Below are 16,968 nucleotides of genomic sequence, written 5' to 3'. Positions count from 1 at the left end.
TTTTTTAACTGGGCTCATCAGAGAAAAACAGCTTTCCAAAATGTACAGGTCACAACATTTCCTATAAAAAAACTTTATATAAAATAAAATGTTGGTGGTGTACGGTTTGTACCGTGTTTATTTCACACCCGAAATTATCCAATCAGTAAATCCTAGACAATTTGTGGAGTTTATATCCCACTGAAACACACCTGAAGTTCATTAGTCTTGATTTTCACCTGTGCATGACCGGCATTTGTGAGTTAGATCAGAGGTTATAAAATCTGTGGGAAGATTGAGCCCTTTTTATTTAGCAACACAAACAGATGAATGTTTTTTTATGAAGTGTGCAAGAGATTCCAAAGAAAAAAGCATGTCAAAAGCATGGCAAAAATGTTCATTCTTTTATTTAAAAACTATAAACAGTCACCAAAGTAAATGAAGCCAATCTATATCAGACTGTTAGATATATGTATCATCACACACCCTACAGACACTGCAAAAATGGTGAGTGGGGGCCGTGACCCCGCTGGGATGCTAACACAACAGGCAGTAATAAATGTTACACAACACACAGCAAAAGAGGACAGCCTGGGGGTCCGGGAGCCGGAATGTGGCATGGTCGTAAGAACGAATGGAAAAAACAAACAAAACAGGAAAAAAAAAAAGAGTACAATAAAATCCCCACACTATATTAAGATAGAAAACGATCTGGAGGAAAATATCATACCTGCAAGGAAAGAAAAGAACACAGGAGAAAACCTGTATAAAACTCCATGTATTTAAACCAATTTACAAATACAAAAGGACTGGCGCACGGGCGGGCAGCTCGCACACTGGCGTTACAGTGAATACAGGTTGTGGGGAATACCTTCAATATTCATCTCTTCTACAAAATGACATACGATATATTATTTCATACTCTTTCAGCCAGCAAAATGAGTTCTACAAGTTACATAGTACAAAAAGAAAGAGGGGCCAATGAGGGGAATATCACAGTTCCACAAAGAAAAACCTTGTAGGCCTCTGCCAGCCCTCCCAAAACTTTACAGCATCAGTACCTTCGCAGAATATTTACAGGGTTAAGTACATTCATCCACTGCTGAGTATAGAATCACATCTCATACGAGGGGTTAAAATAACAGAGGCGAGTCTGAATCTACTAAAGTAATGCTTCTGATACCAACGGGCTGCAGCGGCATGAAGGAGGAGACTCATTTAACTTTATATCTATTCACAAATATTTACACTAGTTTTTTTTTCTCATTTACTCATATCGGTATTTATTTCAATAATAAATAAGTGAAAATATAATCGGCTCAAGTAAGAAAACCAAGCTATCAAGTTACAAAGAAAAAACAAAAACAACAAAAATCATCTAGCCACACCTCTGCCGACCCGCACCGCATGTCCACTTGCCCCCGCCCACGTGATCCCCTGCCCCGATCGGCGGCGCTCCTCTGGGACTACAAAAATGTGCTCGTTCTGCCGGGCGTGACGAGGCGGTTCGAAGAGTGAAATGTGCGCTGGTTTCTGAGTGGCTGGTGGAAGACCCGTGGCAGTTTGTAAGGGGGAGGGAGGGGGATCGGTGGAATGGAGAGACAGAGGTGGGGTTTCAGAGGGCCAAGAGACGTCGCCCCGACGCTGCTGGCGGCCTGTGTGGCAGCGGAACGGGAACATTTTCATTTCCTTTTGAAGGTTTTTGGGTTGAGTTGAGCTCAGGCCTGCAGAGAGCGCGTCAGTTCGTAAAGGCATTTAGCGAGCGTGGTGGAGACCTCCATACTGCTCAGAGCCAGCACAGACAGATGATTTTCATGCCGCCTCACCAACCTGAACACACAAAAACATGACAAACATTTTACAGTGGTCAGACATCATCTGAGTGTTAAATTAAACCCGTTAAATGGGTAAATCTCTCACAAAATGTAATAGAATGTGACGGACATTTTCATTGTAATACCAATACCTATTATAAAACTTCATGAAGATTTTTTCTTTTAAGTTGATAACTTTATATAGTTATGTTCAATGCTTCAACACTATAATGCCTTCAGGTGCTTTGAGCTTTTGCATTTTTGAATCTTTACAATGACCTGGACGTGTTCATGACAGTTCATGAGACGTCTGAACAGTGCAGACAGTAGAAATCTACAACACAGCAATAAAAAGGATAACTTACTTCCGTCCACAATCAGAGTACTTTGCGATGTTCTTTAAAGTTAAGGCAGCAGTTAATCTGATGTGTTTGGTCATTGGTCCCTCCTTATCATCCTGAGCCGAGAAAATAAATACAAGTTTTAACGTTACCAGACATTTCAAACATGTTTCAAAATATTTCAAGAGAAATTTCCATGAGTTTTCTTTCAAGTGGATCAGAATTACTTTATCCACTAATGAACTATTCAGACAAACATAAAACAATGTAAAAATGTTATTATATACTCACTGTGAAGTCCCTGAACACGAGATTTCGCGAGCCCCTGCGTAGAGCCATCAGCGCTGCGCTGGGGTGATTGCCGAGCGCTTTCTGCGGTCTGGGAGCGGGCAGAGGACTGCTGACCGCTGCTGGAGGAGACCTGCGCAACACAAACATCATCAATACAAACATTTCCAAAAACATCAAACAAAACCGGTAAGATATTCTACACACTTGGAAGTGTTGGTGTTGCTGCCTTGTGTTTGCTCCTCCAGTTTGAGTCCAGCTAAGAGCGCATCCCTCGAACAATGCTTATCCTGCACAACACATACATCATCGATTGATAAGACACAGTTAAACAGCTATCAGGGCTCATGGCATTATTACTGGCAATACAGAGAAGGAGGGCCGTGCCTGCAGGTGTGTAATGAAGGATAGTCTTTGACGAGGAAACGGGCCACATCCCTCCCAGAGGCACTGGCCTGGGTACGCTTCTTTACTGCCATGATGAGTAGCTGCATGGTAGAACACTTGTGACGGCGTGTCAAACCATCTGAAATACAAAAGAAACAGTGTTACGGTTAACATGCACCACTGATCGACAGCTCGATCGCAACCAGCGGCAGTGCTTACCGTCTGCATGCCTGCCACAAACATTTAAAGTTCTGTCCAGGTTTACGTGCTTGCTCTGGAGAGGTGGCGTAAGCTTGTGAACTCTGGTTGGTTCCCTGTGCGGCCTGCTCTGCTGGGGGAGGAGTCTGCTCTGATACAGGCTGCTGTTGAGACGAATGGAAACATTTCATATATTCGATCACAGATCAAGTTAATTTGATTTAATTTGTACATTTCCTGTAGCAATTACTTAAGTACTTAATTTGTGCATTTTTATTTCTTGTGCAAATGCAAAACAGTGGAGTGAATATAAAAACAAAGGTATTTAGAACCATTCTGATATTTACACGCTTATCTTCAAAATAATTCCTAATGCACACCTCAAAAAGCAGAAACTTAAAAACACGTTACCTGAGTGTTGTTTTCAGGAAGCGGAGAGGGCACGCTTGTTCTCTGCTGCACTGCATTCTCTATTGCTACTTTTGCTACTGTGCTTGGATCTGCGCCTGCTGGCACGGCCACCATGGTGGCGATGTTGCCAGCATTGTTGGGGTCACTGATGGTCACTATCCGTACGCCCATTTTCGTTGGGATTCCAGAGGCACCTCTATCCCCATCCTCCAGCGGTCTCTTCAGCGACCGGCTTTCAGAGGTGCCGTTAGCAGGAGGCGAGAGCAGCTCCTCTCCAGGTGGGTGCTGAAAGTTGGATACCGCTGCGGGTGGAGGTGGGGAGTGGTTATGAGGTGGGTGCTGTTGCCTCAGGCCCAGTGTTTCAGAGTTCTGGACCGAGGGGCCGTTGGAGATCTCAGCACTGTGGCTGAAGATCTTGGGCCCGTTGGCCAGGCGTTCTGCCTGCTCTGCTTTGGCAGTGTCCTGCTGAGGAGCAGCGATAGTGTCCGTAAGGGGCCCGTGCACTTTCTGATGTGACAGCACCTCCCCGTTCCCCATGTGTTTGGAAGCCTTATGATTTGGAATGTTTTTGCTTGGATGGGTACCAGTAGTGGCATCGGATCTTTCAAAGTCACAGACCCCATTCAACATGAGCTTTTTAGGGTCCACCAACATCTGCTTCCCAGGGCCTTCTCCACCCTGTGTGGCAGGGCCGTTTAGCGCCTGCATGCCCTGCTCTGCCTGGCTGTTCCCTGAGTGGTATGGAGGTAGACTCGTGTCAAATTTCCTCCCGTTGAGCAGCTTGCCCGCAGGTCCGTCCACCTCCGCCGAGTCCCCATTGCTGGTTTTGGCTGAGCAATCAGCAACGGAGTTCTCCATGACCTCAATCCTACGCTCGTGGATGTGAAGCCCCGTGTCATCCTTGGCCTCCTCCTCCTTTTGGCAGATGATCTTGTCACCTCGGAAAGGTGGCGTGGGGCAAGCGGCTCCTGCAACTGGCAGAGGCGGAGTCAATGGCAGTCCAATTGTGGGCGGGGCTGTGCTGACAGACAGGCTGGTCTGACATACAATAGAAGTCGGCGCTCCCTGGCTGACAGCTGCTGCAGCGGGGAAGCCAGAGTTTGGCACTACTGTGAAAGTAACTTGGTTGCTGGGTGCCGCCTGCAGAAGGGTGCCAGGGGTAGAGGTGGAAATGATCTGCCCGGGTAGGATGGAGATGGGGACAGCACCGGTAGCCTGCAACGGACTCTGCACGAGCTGCACATTTAACTGTGGCTGAGGTGTCCCCTGACCACTGTTGGATACCTGGTATACGACTTGAGGGCTGGGCGCCCTGCTGCTAGCAGGGGTGGGGACCTGGGGAGCAGGGAGTATGAGTTTTCCTCCAGGTGTGGAAGGACCACGTTTTGGAAGCAGTAACTGTTTGATCAGACTCGATTCTGTGGAGGTAGGCTGGGCAGGTGGAGGTGGCGGCTGAAGTTGAAACTGTTGCTGATGACGCTTCACGGAGAGCATTTGGCTGACTGTGTGTGGCTGACCCTGCTGGACCTGTGTGGGGTTAGGGACCGGTGTGTTTGGAACAGCAGGCTGTGAAGGTGCCATGGGTTGCACTGGGAGCTGAATAGTTGGAGCACTAGGCATGGCCGACGGGTTGGTCAATACAATTTGATGAATAGCTGGAGCAAAAGCAGTGGTAGGTTGTGGATTTGGACTGACGATGACTAGACTTTGCTGCTGTTGTAGTTGTTGCTGCTGCTGAGGTTGCAGCGACTGAGCTTGTGGTGCAGGTTTGGGGGCGATGTTTTGAAATCCAACACGAGGCCCATGAGTGCTCTGTACACCTGCGACCGTAACCACTTGCCCGCCTGCCAAAAACGACGTGCAAGGTGCGCTCACATATTGAGTGGGCGCAAGTACCACGGCCTCCTGGGATGGGGCACCTTGCTGCACTTGAGGGGCAGGCAGGTGTTGCTGGCCTACTGAAGGACAAACACCTTGCATCTGCCCTGTAAATATGTGTCCCTGGGGTGGCCCCTGTTGGATCAGTGTAACAGGAGCGTGGTGGAGCAAGGGCTGCTGGGAAGGAGAGGCAGTGGTGACAGTGTTGTGGTTTGGAACCGTAGGTGCAGCAGACGATGTGAGGATGGAGCTCTGGATCATGGCTGTTGTCAGAATGTCATTGGGTCGTGGGGGGACTGGGGCAATGGCCGGAGGGCAGGCGGGAAGCGCCGCATGTCCTGGCGGGTTTATCAGGAGCCGTGGAACAGTCGGGGCTGGCGCAGGAGCACTGGGAGTACCATGCATGGTCAAGGCCACCTGTGGTGCTGCCTGGCCGGCAGTAAGGCTTGGTGCCCGGACGAGCACTGCACATCAATTAGACAAACAAACTGTTAGCATCTTTTCAATTAAAAAACACTTTCAACAGTAAAAACAAGTGTTTCTGGCTCAACTCTGTTCATACCTGACTGGGGCTGAGGAGATTCTGTGGGGACTTCAGGTTTGGGAACTACTGTAGGACTGGCCTGATGTTGTTGTTGCTGCTGATAATAAAGCTGAACAGGAAGAGGAATCGACCTCTTCCGCAGACCAACCACATGGATTTGTGCCTGCCCACTCAGCCGCGAGTCCTCCACGCGCTTCACCGTGTGATTAGGAAACAGCGTCCTGGGAAACAGACAAAGACAGCATTGAATTTCTAAGATGTGAACTTCAGAATGTTAAAGACTAACATGAGGGAGAACAGACCAACTTTACAACAATTCGCTCGATGATTGCACAAACCTCACCTCAGGCATTTGTAGAAGTTGTTGGACGTGAGCACAGCACCCCGCGCCATCTTACTGCAGGTCGCCAGATATTCAGAGTACATCTCAGAGCGAGACACAGAGCTCTCCAAGTGAACCTCAAAATGTGCATTTAGCCTACAGCAAGCATGAAAAACATTTACATTTATGCATTTGGCAGACGCTTTTATCCAAAGCGACTTACAATGCATAATACTATACATTCGTATTCGAGTATGTGCAATCCCTGAGATCGAACCCATGACCTTGGCGTTGCTAGCACCACGCTCTAACCACTGAGCTACATGAAAGCATTTATAAAAACTAAGAAATGTCATGAATTTAACTTGCAAGGACATAGGAGGCATTTATTCTTACCATTGAGCTGCAAATTTCTCTCCATCTGCTTCTACAATTCCAGGTGGAGGGGTGGGCTGCACCGCCACTCTGTTCACTATAATCAAAATGTTTTACAGTTGTTTTTGATTCAAGGCTCAAAAGCAGTTCGTTCTGCTTACCAGATGTCAGCATACAACAGAACACACAACCATCTCTTGAAATTGCAAAAATCCTCAATTTTCATTCTGAGCAGAATAGGACACTTGTGCACCCAAACACTAATGTTTTAAATGCTTTTTCACAACGCAAGTGTGCATGTACTTCAGCCTGAATAAACAAGAACAACAAGAAAAAGAGAAAAATGGATTATAGTGAGGCTCTTACCAGATCCAGGAGTGCCTTGCGTGGGAGAAGGAACGCTCTCTACAAGCTGCGGTCGAACCTCTGAGACCTGACTGCTGGATGCCTGATGCTCGATGAGTTTTACCGCCGTCAGGGCATCTGGTCCAAATGTTTGCAAGTCCACTGACACCAGCCGCACTAAAAGATCTGAGACAAACACAAGCTATCCCTGTTATTTCACTATTGCTAAAGGGTAGAAGGAACACTCAGCACCGATAGCTTTTGAATATGTACCTATGCTTCTGTCCACTGTGGCGATTTTAGAGCATGTGACCTCCCCGAGCTCGGTCAGCTGATAGAGAACCTCCAGAGCTGAGATAACCAGCATGATGTCCGGCAAAGTTAGGAGGGCAATTACCTCTCGATACGACTCCTGATCCACATACTCGCAGATCAGAACGCCATTATCTTCCGCTTTGCTGAGGTTTCCCAAGATCTCCATGGCTGCAGAGGAAACATTTCATGTTTAATTTTCATTCATGGCAAACAACCTTAATGAGCACAGTGCTATTTCTAGTCAGAGCCCAGGGCAGAAAGCTTTTTATTCAAGAAATCTTAAAGTTAAACTAAATCAGTTCTTACCCCTCATTTTGAGAAACCGATCCCGTGAAAGCAAACATTTGGTGATGGTGTGAAACATTGTGTGTGTTGTTCGAAAATCAACTGGATCCAGCTGAAGCTGAAGAGGAAAAACAGACGTGTTTAACAAACACAACCAGTTGTGGATACAGGTTACGCATACCTGCTCACAAAAATTTGAATAACATAAAATATCAAGCTACGTTTACTGAAAAGGAGATCCATAGTCAGAAAAAACTCAGCCATACAGATCACTAGTAAAGATTTGAACTCTGACCTCTCCCGTGACATTGCCGAGCGTGTCCAGACCCAGCTGCCGCAGCTGAATGAAGGTGCAGTGCGCACACAGTAGGAGGAAGCGCAGACACGTGCGATTAGCTGCCAAGAGTTTTATGTTGGTCTCCTCGAATGACAAGTTCCTCAAAATCATGGCGACCTGCAACACCCGCTGGCCCTCCATGTCTCCGATGCCCACGTTACGCAGCGGGTGGAAGAGAGGCGTGCAGACGTGCCTCGTCTCTGATCCGTCTGAGAAACACACAGCACACACACGCTCTGTTACAACATCTCAACTACACTTGGAGTTCGTCACCACCACATCAAAGGAAACGAAAGTGCGCACGGCATTAGAACATCCACGTACTTTGGGGTGTGCAGCTCTTGTCTGAGATGAGATCTTTCACTTCGTTGTCTTCAATGACCTCTTTCCAAAACTAAGAAAGCATGATAATAACAGTTATGAACTGTAACACCTAATATACAATTCTGCTCATAAAATATTTTTTTGCTTTATAAAACGACCTGAATTTACACTATTAGACTGTCAAAAACTACATATTCTTGGTCCTTAAGAGTTTTTTCACCAAAATATCCACCATCACATGACTTAAATGCTCCCGCAAATGGAAAAATCTAAATCTAAAGTAACAAATTAGTTTTAAAACACCTTCTGTAAAGCAATATTTTCGTACCTTTACAAAGTCTCGTGAAGTTTTCTCCCGCCAGTCTGTTCCAAATACAGCAGAAAAGCTTCCTAACGCTGCGGGACAAACACACAAGGTTAAGTCGCTCACATACACAATGATAAAGTGGTGACGTGTACATACTAAACAAACATACAGTCATCAAAGACGCCCGCATGCGCCAGCAGCAGCGTGATGAGTTTGGGATCTTTCTCAAGCTGCATGGCGTGTTTGCTCTCATTGGACAGCAGCGTGCCCACGTTGATGGCAAAGTCCACCTCATTCGGGAGCCCAGACAGGAGAGACAGCACCAGTTTGTTGTAATCGGATGGAGGAACAAATTCTGTTGACAGCCCATAGCTTTGGCGGAGATAGTCTGTCAAGAGACAAATATACAAACTTATGTATGTCCAGAACTTACGGTAAACATGCACATTATGTAAATGTATCGTAATACAGTACAAATACATGCTGGTAGTTGTATGATGTGCGTGTGTGTACCTGATACAGTGTGTTGCTGGTAGTTGTATGATGTGGGTATTGCACCGATCGGAAGTGAAGGTTTGGGATTCCCCGGCTGCTCCTCATCATCTTCCTCTCCAAAGTGATGCACCTTCTCATACTTCTCTAAATATCTGCAGAAACATCAACAAACAGAATGATGAACAGATGTGTTCATGATCGCAGAGTAAAACAAAGACAACGTGCAGAGAGGATTTATTCTTCACACACACGCTCTTAAATTCAGCAAACAGCTGTTCAAGAACTGCATGGCTTGTAGCTGCCTGTAACCGTTCAGATATCTGACAGCCAGAGGTGGGTAGTAACGCGCTACATTTACTTCGTTACATTTACTTGAGTAACATTTTGGAAAATATGTACTTTTTAAGTAAAATTAAAAGTGTGTACTTTTACTTCGTTACATAACTTACATTGCGTGACGTTCCTTCGTTCCTTCATTTTAAAATATGCTTTTTAAAACGCGTTGTTTATTTCAAGGTTGTTGTCTCTTTTTACGGGCATTCCCGAGTGATCGATTCGTTTGAGTCGATTCTTTTGAAAGCATTAATTGAACAATGGGAAAAACCATTTGAATAGGCTAATGAATCAGTTCAAAATAATGATTTGTTCAGTTCGCAGCACGATCTGAATCATCTGAAGCAGGATTACTCACTCCTCGTAGCGCGAAACTTAAGAACACGCAGAACACAAAGAGCGTTGGATGAAGTGGATATTAATTTATCTATACAATCAAAACTGCAAATGTGTCATATTATTTGCCAGCAATGATAAATGCCCGCCATATGCGCGCACCCGCGCGACCTGTTCGTCAGACACAGCAACATGCGCGTTACCTGTCAGACACAGAGACGTGGGCTTGCAGAAATATACATTTGAAGAACAGAAGGAAGAAAACGTGTTGATGGGCGTGTGGTTCACTGTTTACTGTTTGTTTACAAGTAAGAGCGTTTCACAACACACACGTGACACGACACGAGAAAACATGAGCTTTGTTCAAAAATGTGTATTTCATTTAAGAGAGCACTGCAGATGTTCTAGATCATCTTAGGAAATGCTCTGAGTTTAGTTCATGCTTTAGTTTGACATGGTCTATTATTCTAAATAAGTTGTGTAAACTACATTGACATCAGGACTAGATGAAATTTACAGAAATGCTTGTCTCTTCTGTGTTTGTCTATTCTTTAGTCTCTCTAGTATATTGCAAAGATATCTGCTTATGATAATTAAAAATATTGATTAAAATGTAATATTAAAATATTGGCGTTAATATTAATTTAATGTAGTAGGCCTATATAATCAGATACAAAGTAACTAAGTAACTAGCTACTTGAGTAGTTTTTTCATTGCATACTTTTTTACTTTTACTCAAGTAAATTTAAAATAGTGACTTTTACTTTACTTGAGTAACAATTTCTCAAGTTACTTGTACTTTTACTTGAGTAAAGATTTTGGCTACTCTACCCACCTCTGCTGACAGCGACAGGTCACAACAGCTTCTAAAGAAGCGCTAAAGCCATTAAATAAGCCTGTAAATAACAGAAATTAAATATAAGAGCGTCTGTGTCACGAGTGAAGAAATGTTCACATAACTGCCAAGCGAACACAAAAAGCTTGTAAACAAAAAGAGCGCACAATTTACCATAACTGTAAAACTCACTTTAAGACGGACAAAAGACTCACAGATCAACCATTGTGACACTGATAGTAATATTACACATACACATCATCTGTGAATGACTCACCACCAGTGATTCCCTCGACTGAATGAGCTTCTCTAACACACACAAACCTCCCACATACTACAATACGGATCACTAAAAATAGACATCTGCACACCCTAAATACTACAAAACTACTCACTCACTGGACAGACAGATGCACACATATATACACAAATAAATGTTGAATATACAGCTCACCGTCACAAAAACATCTTCACATTAAATCAAAACATCCTCACACCATTATGATTATTCATTAAAATAAATCTAGCTCTAAGAAAAAAAAAAACAGATTATATGGGAAAGGATTTTTAACATTAGAGCATGTCCATGAAAGTCGTTAATAAGAGGAAAATAAACTTTAAACACACACAAACACAGCAGTGGTTTTCGGTTGTGGTCCTGGAGACTTATTTTCCATTCAATCCATCACAAATGGCACATTTGGAATTTATTCCCCATTTAAAACACCTGATTCACATCATTGCAGAAGAGAGACTCATGAACCGAATGGAATCGTGTCATAAGAGAGATGTACATGCGTCACAATCAGACCGTCACTCTTGTAAAAGCATTAGACATTTTACGTTAACTTTTTTACGTTTCTTTTTGTGCAAACCTTCTATAAACAGTAGATGATTTAAAAAACCTGACAGGATTCACATCTGCTGTCCAGAGGAGAGATCAAAAGAAAAATGATGTTAACAGAAGAGGAACCATGATCATGTTCACGTGCCTCATTTTTCAAATACAGTTATGTGCTGCCCTCTACTGGAGAGCACCAGAGACACAGTCAGCGGGGTCAACTTCACCTGCTCTTGGAGCTTCAAACAGTTGTTACACAACAGATACAAACTTAAACAGAGACAGAACTGCGCGCATGGACTTCTGTTAAATGCAAAAACACTAAAAATCATTGACCTGTTTGGTCTTAACATTTCGCCAAATGTTTGTAATCGATGTGGATTATTACTGGAGATCTGTCACACGTAACATACTGAACTCAAATCATTGCAACAATTGACACCATTTGGACACACGAGACATAAACGTGGTATCTAATATTTAACACTCAATGGAATAATATAAGTATAAGAACAACATTTACATCATATCTTGACGCTCTTGGTGAAAAGTGCTGTTTCTAAAGAATAATGCTGATATGTCAATAATGAACTTGCCAAGACACTTACGCGTGTTGTGTTTTGGTTGGTAGACAAATATCGCACATTAAAATGACTCATCTCACATATTCTGATCGAAGCATCAAGCACATCACACCACAAAGCTCAAGACCTCAGGTTCAAATCTTACTCCAGCTATGATGATGTAAACTATCAAATCCACTTCTGTATGAGAGAGAAACGTTTAACTACAAAATGTACTGCTGGATACACCTGAACTACTAAACCTCCCACATTTATAACTGAAGACTAACACAGGTGTAAGCTGAGAAAGCAAGTGGTTTCCACCAAAGCAATTGTTTCTCAGCATATGACCTGCTGCAGGTCTGTGTGACGCTCCAGTAGAAATGAAAAGTTTAGTTTTTTTAAAGGCTTAAGTATTTAACTGTGTATTTGAGCTTCAGTTTATTTTTGGCAAATAAAAGACCTGCAGAATGTTTTCCGTCATGTGTAGGATTCATAAATGATGTGTGATTTAACCATCCTCCGTTTCTGACCCGATCAAAACACCAGCAGCTTACAACATGGCCTTTCAACTGTAATGCTCTCACATCATTAACAACAAAACGTTGGATTGAATTTATTTAAGCACAGCACACAGATGTGTGGATGTGGTGTTTTAGTAACAAAGAGAGAAACCGATTCTCCATCACAGGTAGTGCATCATCTTGCTGTAAGTGATCTTTTAACTCTTAAAAGCTTTGGATTGGTTTCTATCCAGTACTCCAAACTCCCTGAGAGACACTTACAACTCAATATGACACAAACCTCTCCAGGATTTCAAAAACAACATGCGTTACATCAGAAATGAAGCAGCACCAAAACCTCTTTATAATAATTAAATTAACCCTATGAACTCTTCTAATATACACAGACAACTTGGTATTCTTTGATACGTTGCATCCCTTACTGTACTAAGATCTGTTCCCTTCTTAGTGTTCATAAACAGCCTTTCTCATCTGAAATGAAGGTGAAGAGAGTAACGGAGTTTCGGTCTGTTGTATGGCAGGTGTACAGCTCCTCGCGGTCCACACAGCCCCAAACCTCCCTGCTGCCAAAACTGTCTTCCTCACCCCCATAACCTACTAAACTACAGAGAAACACATGTGGAGCAGAAGCAGACAACGCCGCCACAGGCTCCATACTGCACTTGCATTCTACAACTGTACATACAACAGAAAAATGATGCATGTGCTTCAGTGAATAGCACTTTCAGTTCTTTACACACAACAACACGTGCATGAAATCTCCATGATACAAAACATCACAAAACAGACAGCAACCTAATAAGCAAAATAACCTAGTAAGCACCTGGAGCTATTTAAATGCCACTATCACATGTAAACCACCACAGTAAAACTTACAGAATAAGAATATTATTTAAATGTCTATAATAGATATTCATAAATGTGTTTAATAATAGAGCATTAAGACTTCTTAAAGAGCTGCATGTTGAATATCAGATGCACACTTAAAAGTTAGTACAGTCATCCAAAATAAAACACTTTGTAGACAGCAACACAACAAAACACAATTTATTCTCGACAACACACGTGTGGACCGGAACCGAGCCCCAGACTGAAGGGCATCACAGCAAAGAAGCGCCTGTAAACATTGAGCACACGTGCTGGAGCTGAAAGAGAGAAATAAAGACTCACCGAAGGTAGTACTGTTTCAAAACAAAAGCAGCATTCGAGCAACTCCTGGGAAAATGAAAATCTTCGCCCAGTTCGGCCCACTGGTTCTTGTCGGACACCTGTGGGGTGATGAGAGAGAGGTGATATGTGAGGGGGTTCGGTTCAGACGCAAAAACTATTTGTTTGAGAGAGTGAGTGTGTTTGTGCATGCTAACTCCATTTAGCACTTGGGCTAACTTCAACTTTTCCATCTGAAATTAATAAATCACACCCGGCGTCGAGAAACCAGCCGTTCCGGGACGGACCCCGTCCGAGCCCACCGGACCCCGCGTCCGGACCGCCGACCTGGCGCGGTTTGCGGGTGTTTTAACAGCGCGGAACACAAGGGCCTGTATGCGGCCTACAGTCACCCAATCCTCTGCCACACGGGAGAGATAAAGCCGCTGATCGGCACGGCCCGGTTCGGACGGGCATCGGCTGAGCAGATCCTCCGTCCTGATAATCGATGTGAAAGCCGCTCGGTAATTTTGAGTGAGCGAGTGTGTGTGAAAGTCTGTGTGCACGTCTGGGGCGAACACACACTCACTCACACACTCATGCACACATACTCTTACACAGGCCGATGCACGGCATAACCCCGGTCAGATTCGCCGAACCGGGCCGTAGAGTGAAGCTGCGTGTGTGTGTGAGGGATGAGAAATGTAGTTTTGTAAGTGTGTGAGCGAAACTTACCTTTGCGAAGCCCCCTAAAGAAACAACTCTCACATAGAGAGCGCTCAGGTCCAGCTCCTTCCCACCCACAACGGGAACCTTTTTAAACGGAGATCTGTGGAGAAATACAGCAGAATAAGTATGCCTGGCCCTTCCGGACCCTTTACCCGGTCAGCGCGGGTCACCCGAGTTTATAATCTGAGAGAAATTCCCGCTCATGTCTCGCGCTCACCCTCTGCTGTGGTGAAATTGCCGCAGCTCGTCCAGGAAAGCCTGTCCTTTCCTCCGCTGCTCGGGGAGATTTTTCCCCGTCGAGTTCGCCATCGTTTCGCTGAAATTCGGTCAAACCCCCGGCTCAGATTCGGTTCCTAAGAGTCCGGGGATCCCATGCTCCGGTCCGCTCCGCTCCGGCGCGGCTGCGTGTTTGAAAAGTTAAAGAAATGACGGATGAGGAGAGTGAAGAAACCCGCTCCAACGGCACCCTGAACAGCCCGTAAACCTGACCGAGCTCAGCCTAAAAGCACCGCACCCGTCATGCTCGCGGCTGCACGGGAAATCAACGGTACTGGCTGCGCTTGCGTTGGGTTTTGGTGTGGGTTTTTTGACAGTGCGGGACGGACGGGGCTCCGGTTTAATCGCGCACACTGTGAAGCGGCAGCGGGATCCAGTTCAGACAAAAAGACCCGAGGCCGCGCGGCTCCGTGGCGCCCTCAGCAGGCCAGCGGTGGTAGTGCAACCGCCACAGCGCCGCTCGCGAACAATAGACGAAGCTCGCTGGGGGAAAGGGGACGTCTCAAAATTGTACCCGACCGTTGAAAACGGGAAGAGCCCATGAGAGTCGGTGGGGGATGGTCCACTTACACTGAATAAGAAATAAAACTACATCTTAAAAAAGTTGTTTGTTTCTCCGCAGACAAATATTTAAATAAACCATTCAAGAACACAGAAAGAAATGTTACTTTAAAATATGTAAACACATTCTTAACTGTGGATTCTTATAATTGTTTTCATTGGCATCTACAACGAATAGTACTTAGTTGTCTTATTGTGTTGTATTATTGTTATAATATTACTTTGCATTCTATATATGCCCAAATATTTTTATATGACTATATACTTAATGTAATTTAAGACTAATTTATACGACTTAGAAATTCTAGGTATTTTATATGCAAACCTTTGAAATTTATAATATAAAAATATCCTATATATGGCAACGCATGTAGGTTAGACTTCATTTGCCTCAGCTAAACTGTTGTGTCTGCAGTTCAAGTAGTTTAGTTAGCGCTACGTTTCGGTCGATGAGTTTACACCCGGTTCCTTGTGATAACCGCCGGGCGGATATAAACGACACAGGGTGACTACATTCAACCATTACACGCACCCCTCTCGTAAGTTATTCTGCCACAAAATGGCGGAGCTCGACACGAAAGACCCCATTTTGTTAAACGGGCGATACGAACAGCTAAACGAAGCCGTCTTCTGGAGTTTTATATTTTTGGCGACATTTCAAAGCAAGTTTCAAATGGCCTTCGCATCGCGGACTGAAATGTTGAGCCGACGCGCGGTGGAGTGGAGAATAATGTGTGCGCGCTCTGGCTTTAACAGCAGGGAGAGCGCAGCGCGAGTAAAGACGCATGCAAATACATTCATCAAGCTGGAATTATTTATTGTTATTTGTGAAATAGCGTGTAATAAACCTTAACATTGACGGGAATCATTTTGTATTGTCGTAAATCCAATAGCTTTTGTTTTATCAGGTAGAAATTATTTATGTAGGCAACTGGTTTATTTTTCAAATGAATTATCGCTTTTCGTTGGTAATTTTTATGATTTACGTTTGAGTATTTACATATTTGTGAAGACATTTGGATGTCTACGTACGGAGTTTGGGCTGTTATATATTATTATTATTGCATTAAAAGCAGACCTCCCACAGTCACGTACAAGCTATACATGCATTTTATAGCTGCAGTTTTTGTCAAATGTTTAATTAAATTATTTTGAAAATGTAGAATATTCACTATTTATTTGTGAAGTGTATAAAATATGAAGTTTATTTGTGAACGGGGATGGGAATCCTATAAACATTAGTATAACAACATTGCTCATTCATATGCAGTGACCATAAGGAATGTAAGAAGAAATTCGGTACATTTCTAATGTTTGTGCATGTTTACTTGGATAAACTGGCTTTAATATATCAATTAACCTGTAGTAACCTTTATTAGAAAAAGGCTACGTAACGCCCTCTAGTCTGTTTAAAGTATTTTGTTTCAAAATCAAAGTAGATGTATTCGTGTAGCATTGGAACCTATAATGTCAGATTAAGTCTTATTTTTAGGAGGCATAAAATGGTTTTAAGAATTGAACAACTTTACAGTGCGCCCTCTTGTGGTTAAATATAGAACCGTCGAGCGTTTGACTTTATTTACTTAAATTGTAGATGTTTTGCCTCTGTAATAATTATGCATTGCGCACAGTATTTTATTTTTAACTTGTTGATTAACTTGTTGAGGTTGTTAGTATGAGATCTTTTAATAGTAAACATTTTGGAAGTGCAAAGGACTTCAATAAAAGTACATCTACAGAGGAGATGACACCTGTTAAAATATCTTAAGTTTAGGTTCAAAGGATAACTGGGTTAATTGTACCTAAATGCTCATTATTAAACAAACATTACTATAACACATTACGTAGTGTTTAAGATTGAAGTATGAAACACAGTGTT

General features: G+C 43.6%; 1 protein-coding gene across 2 annotated transcripts; it reads right to left on the bottom strand.

Annotated features, from left to right (window-relative positions):
• Positions 1–368: 368 nt before the first annotated feature.
• On the bottom strand, positions 369–14,968 carry arid2 (AT rich interactive domain 2 (ARID, RFX-like)). 2 transcript variants are annotated; one of them, XM_057324230.1, is made up of 21 exons: positions 14,470–14,968; positions 14,259–14,352; positions 13,548–13,645; positions 8,964–9,097; positions 8,620–8,838; positions 8,472–8,539; positions 8,144–8,213; positions 7,778–8,028; positions 7,504–7,600; positions 7,156–7,365; positions 6,904–7,068; positions 6,559–6,634; positions 6,184–6,318; positions 5,859–6,061; positions 3,419–5,760; positions 3,029–3,168; positions 2,810–2,948; positions 2,630–2,712; positions 2,426–2,555; positions 2,159–2,250; positions 369–1,809 (listed from the first exon to the last, which is right to left on the bottom strand). In XM_057324230.1, the coding sequence occupies exons 1-21, from the start codon at positions 14,559–14,561 to the stop codon at positions 1,698–1,700; spliced, it is 4,950 nt and encodes a 1,649-aa protein (XP_057180213.1). In that variant the 5' UTR covers positions 14,562–14,968; the 3' UTR covers positions 369–1,697. The 2 variants fall into 2 exon arrangements, with proteins under 2 accessions (XP_057180213.1, XP_057180212.1); XM_057324229.1 differs by having other exon boundaries at positions 3,029–3,171; positions 14,470–14,967.
• Between the last annotated feature and the right edge of the window lie 2,000 nt (positions 14,969–16,968).

This window comes from Triplophysa rosa, linkage group LG24 (assembly GCF_024868665.1).
Source record: "Triplophysa rosa linkage group LG24, Trosa_1v2, whole genome shotgun sequence".
Lineage (NCBI taxonomy): Eukaryota > Metazoa > Chordata > Actinopteri > Cypriniformes > Nemacheilidae > Triplophysa > Triplophysa rosa.
This window is presented reverse-complemented; position numbering and strand designations above follow the sequence as displayed.

Excerpts from the sequence above, each read along its gene's own strand:
- arid2 (XM_057324229.1), bottom strand. The coding sequence starts at position 14,561 with ATGGCGAACTCGACGGGGAAAAATCTCCCCGAGCAGCGGAGGAAAGGA. Across the intron at positions 8,839-8,963 it reads CCAGCAACACACTGTATCAG|ACTATCTCCGCCAAAGCTAT; the intron begins GTACACACACGC and ends GTCTCTTGACAG. Across the intron at positions 7,601-7,777 it reads TCGGCAATGTCACGGGAGAG|CTTCAGCTGGATCCAGTTGA; the intron begins GTCAGAGTTCAA and ends TTTCCTCTTCAG.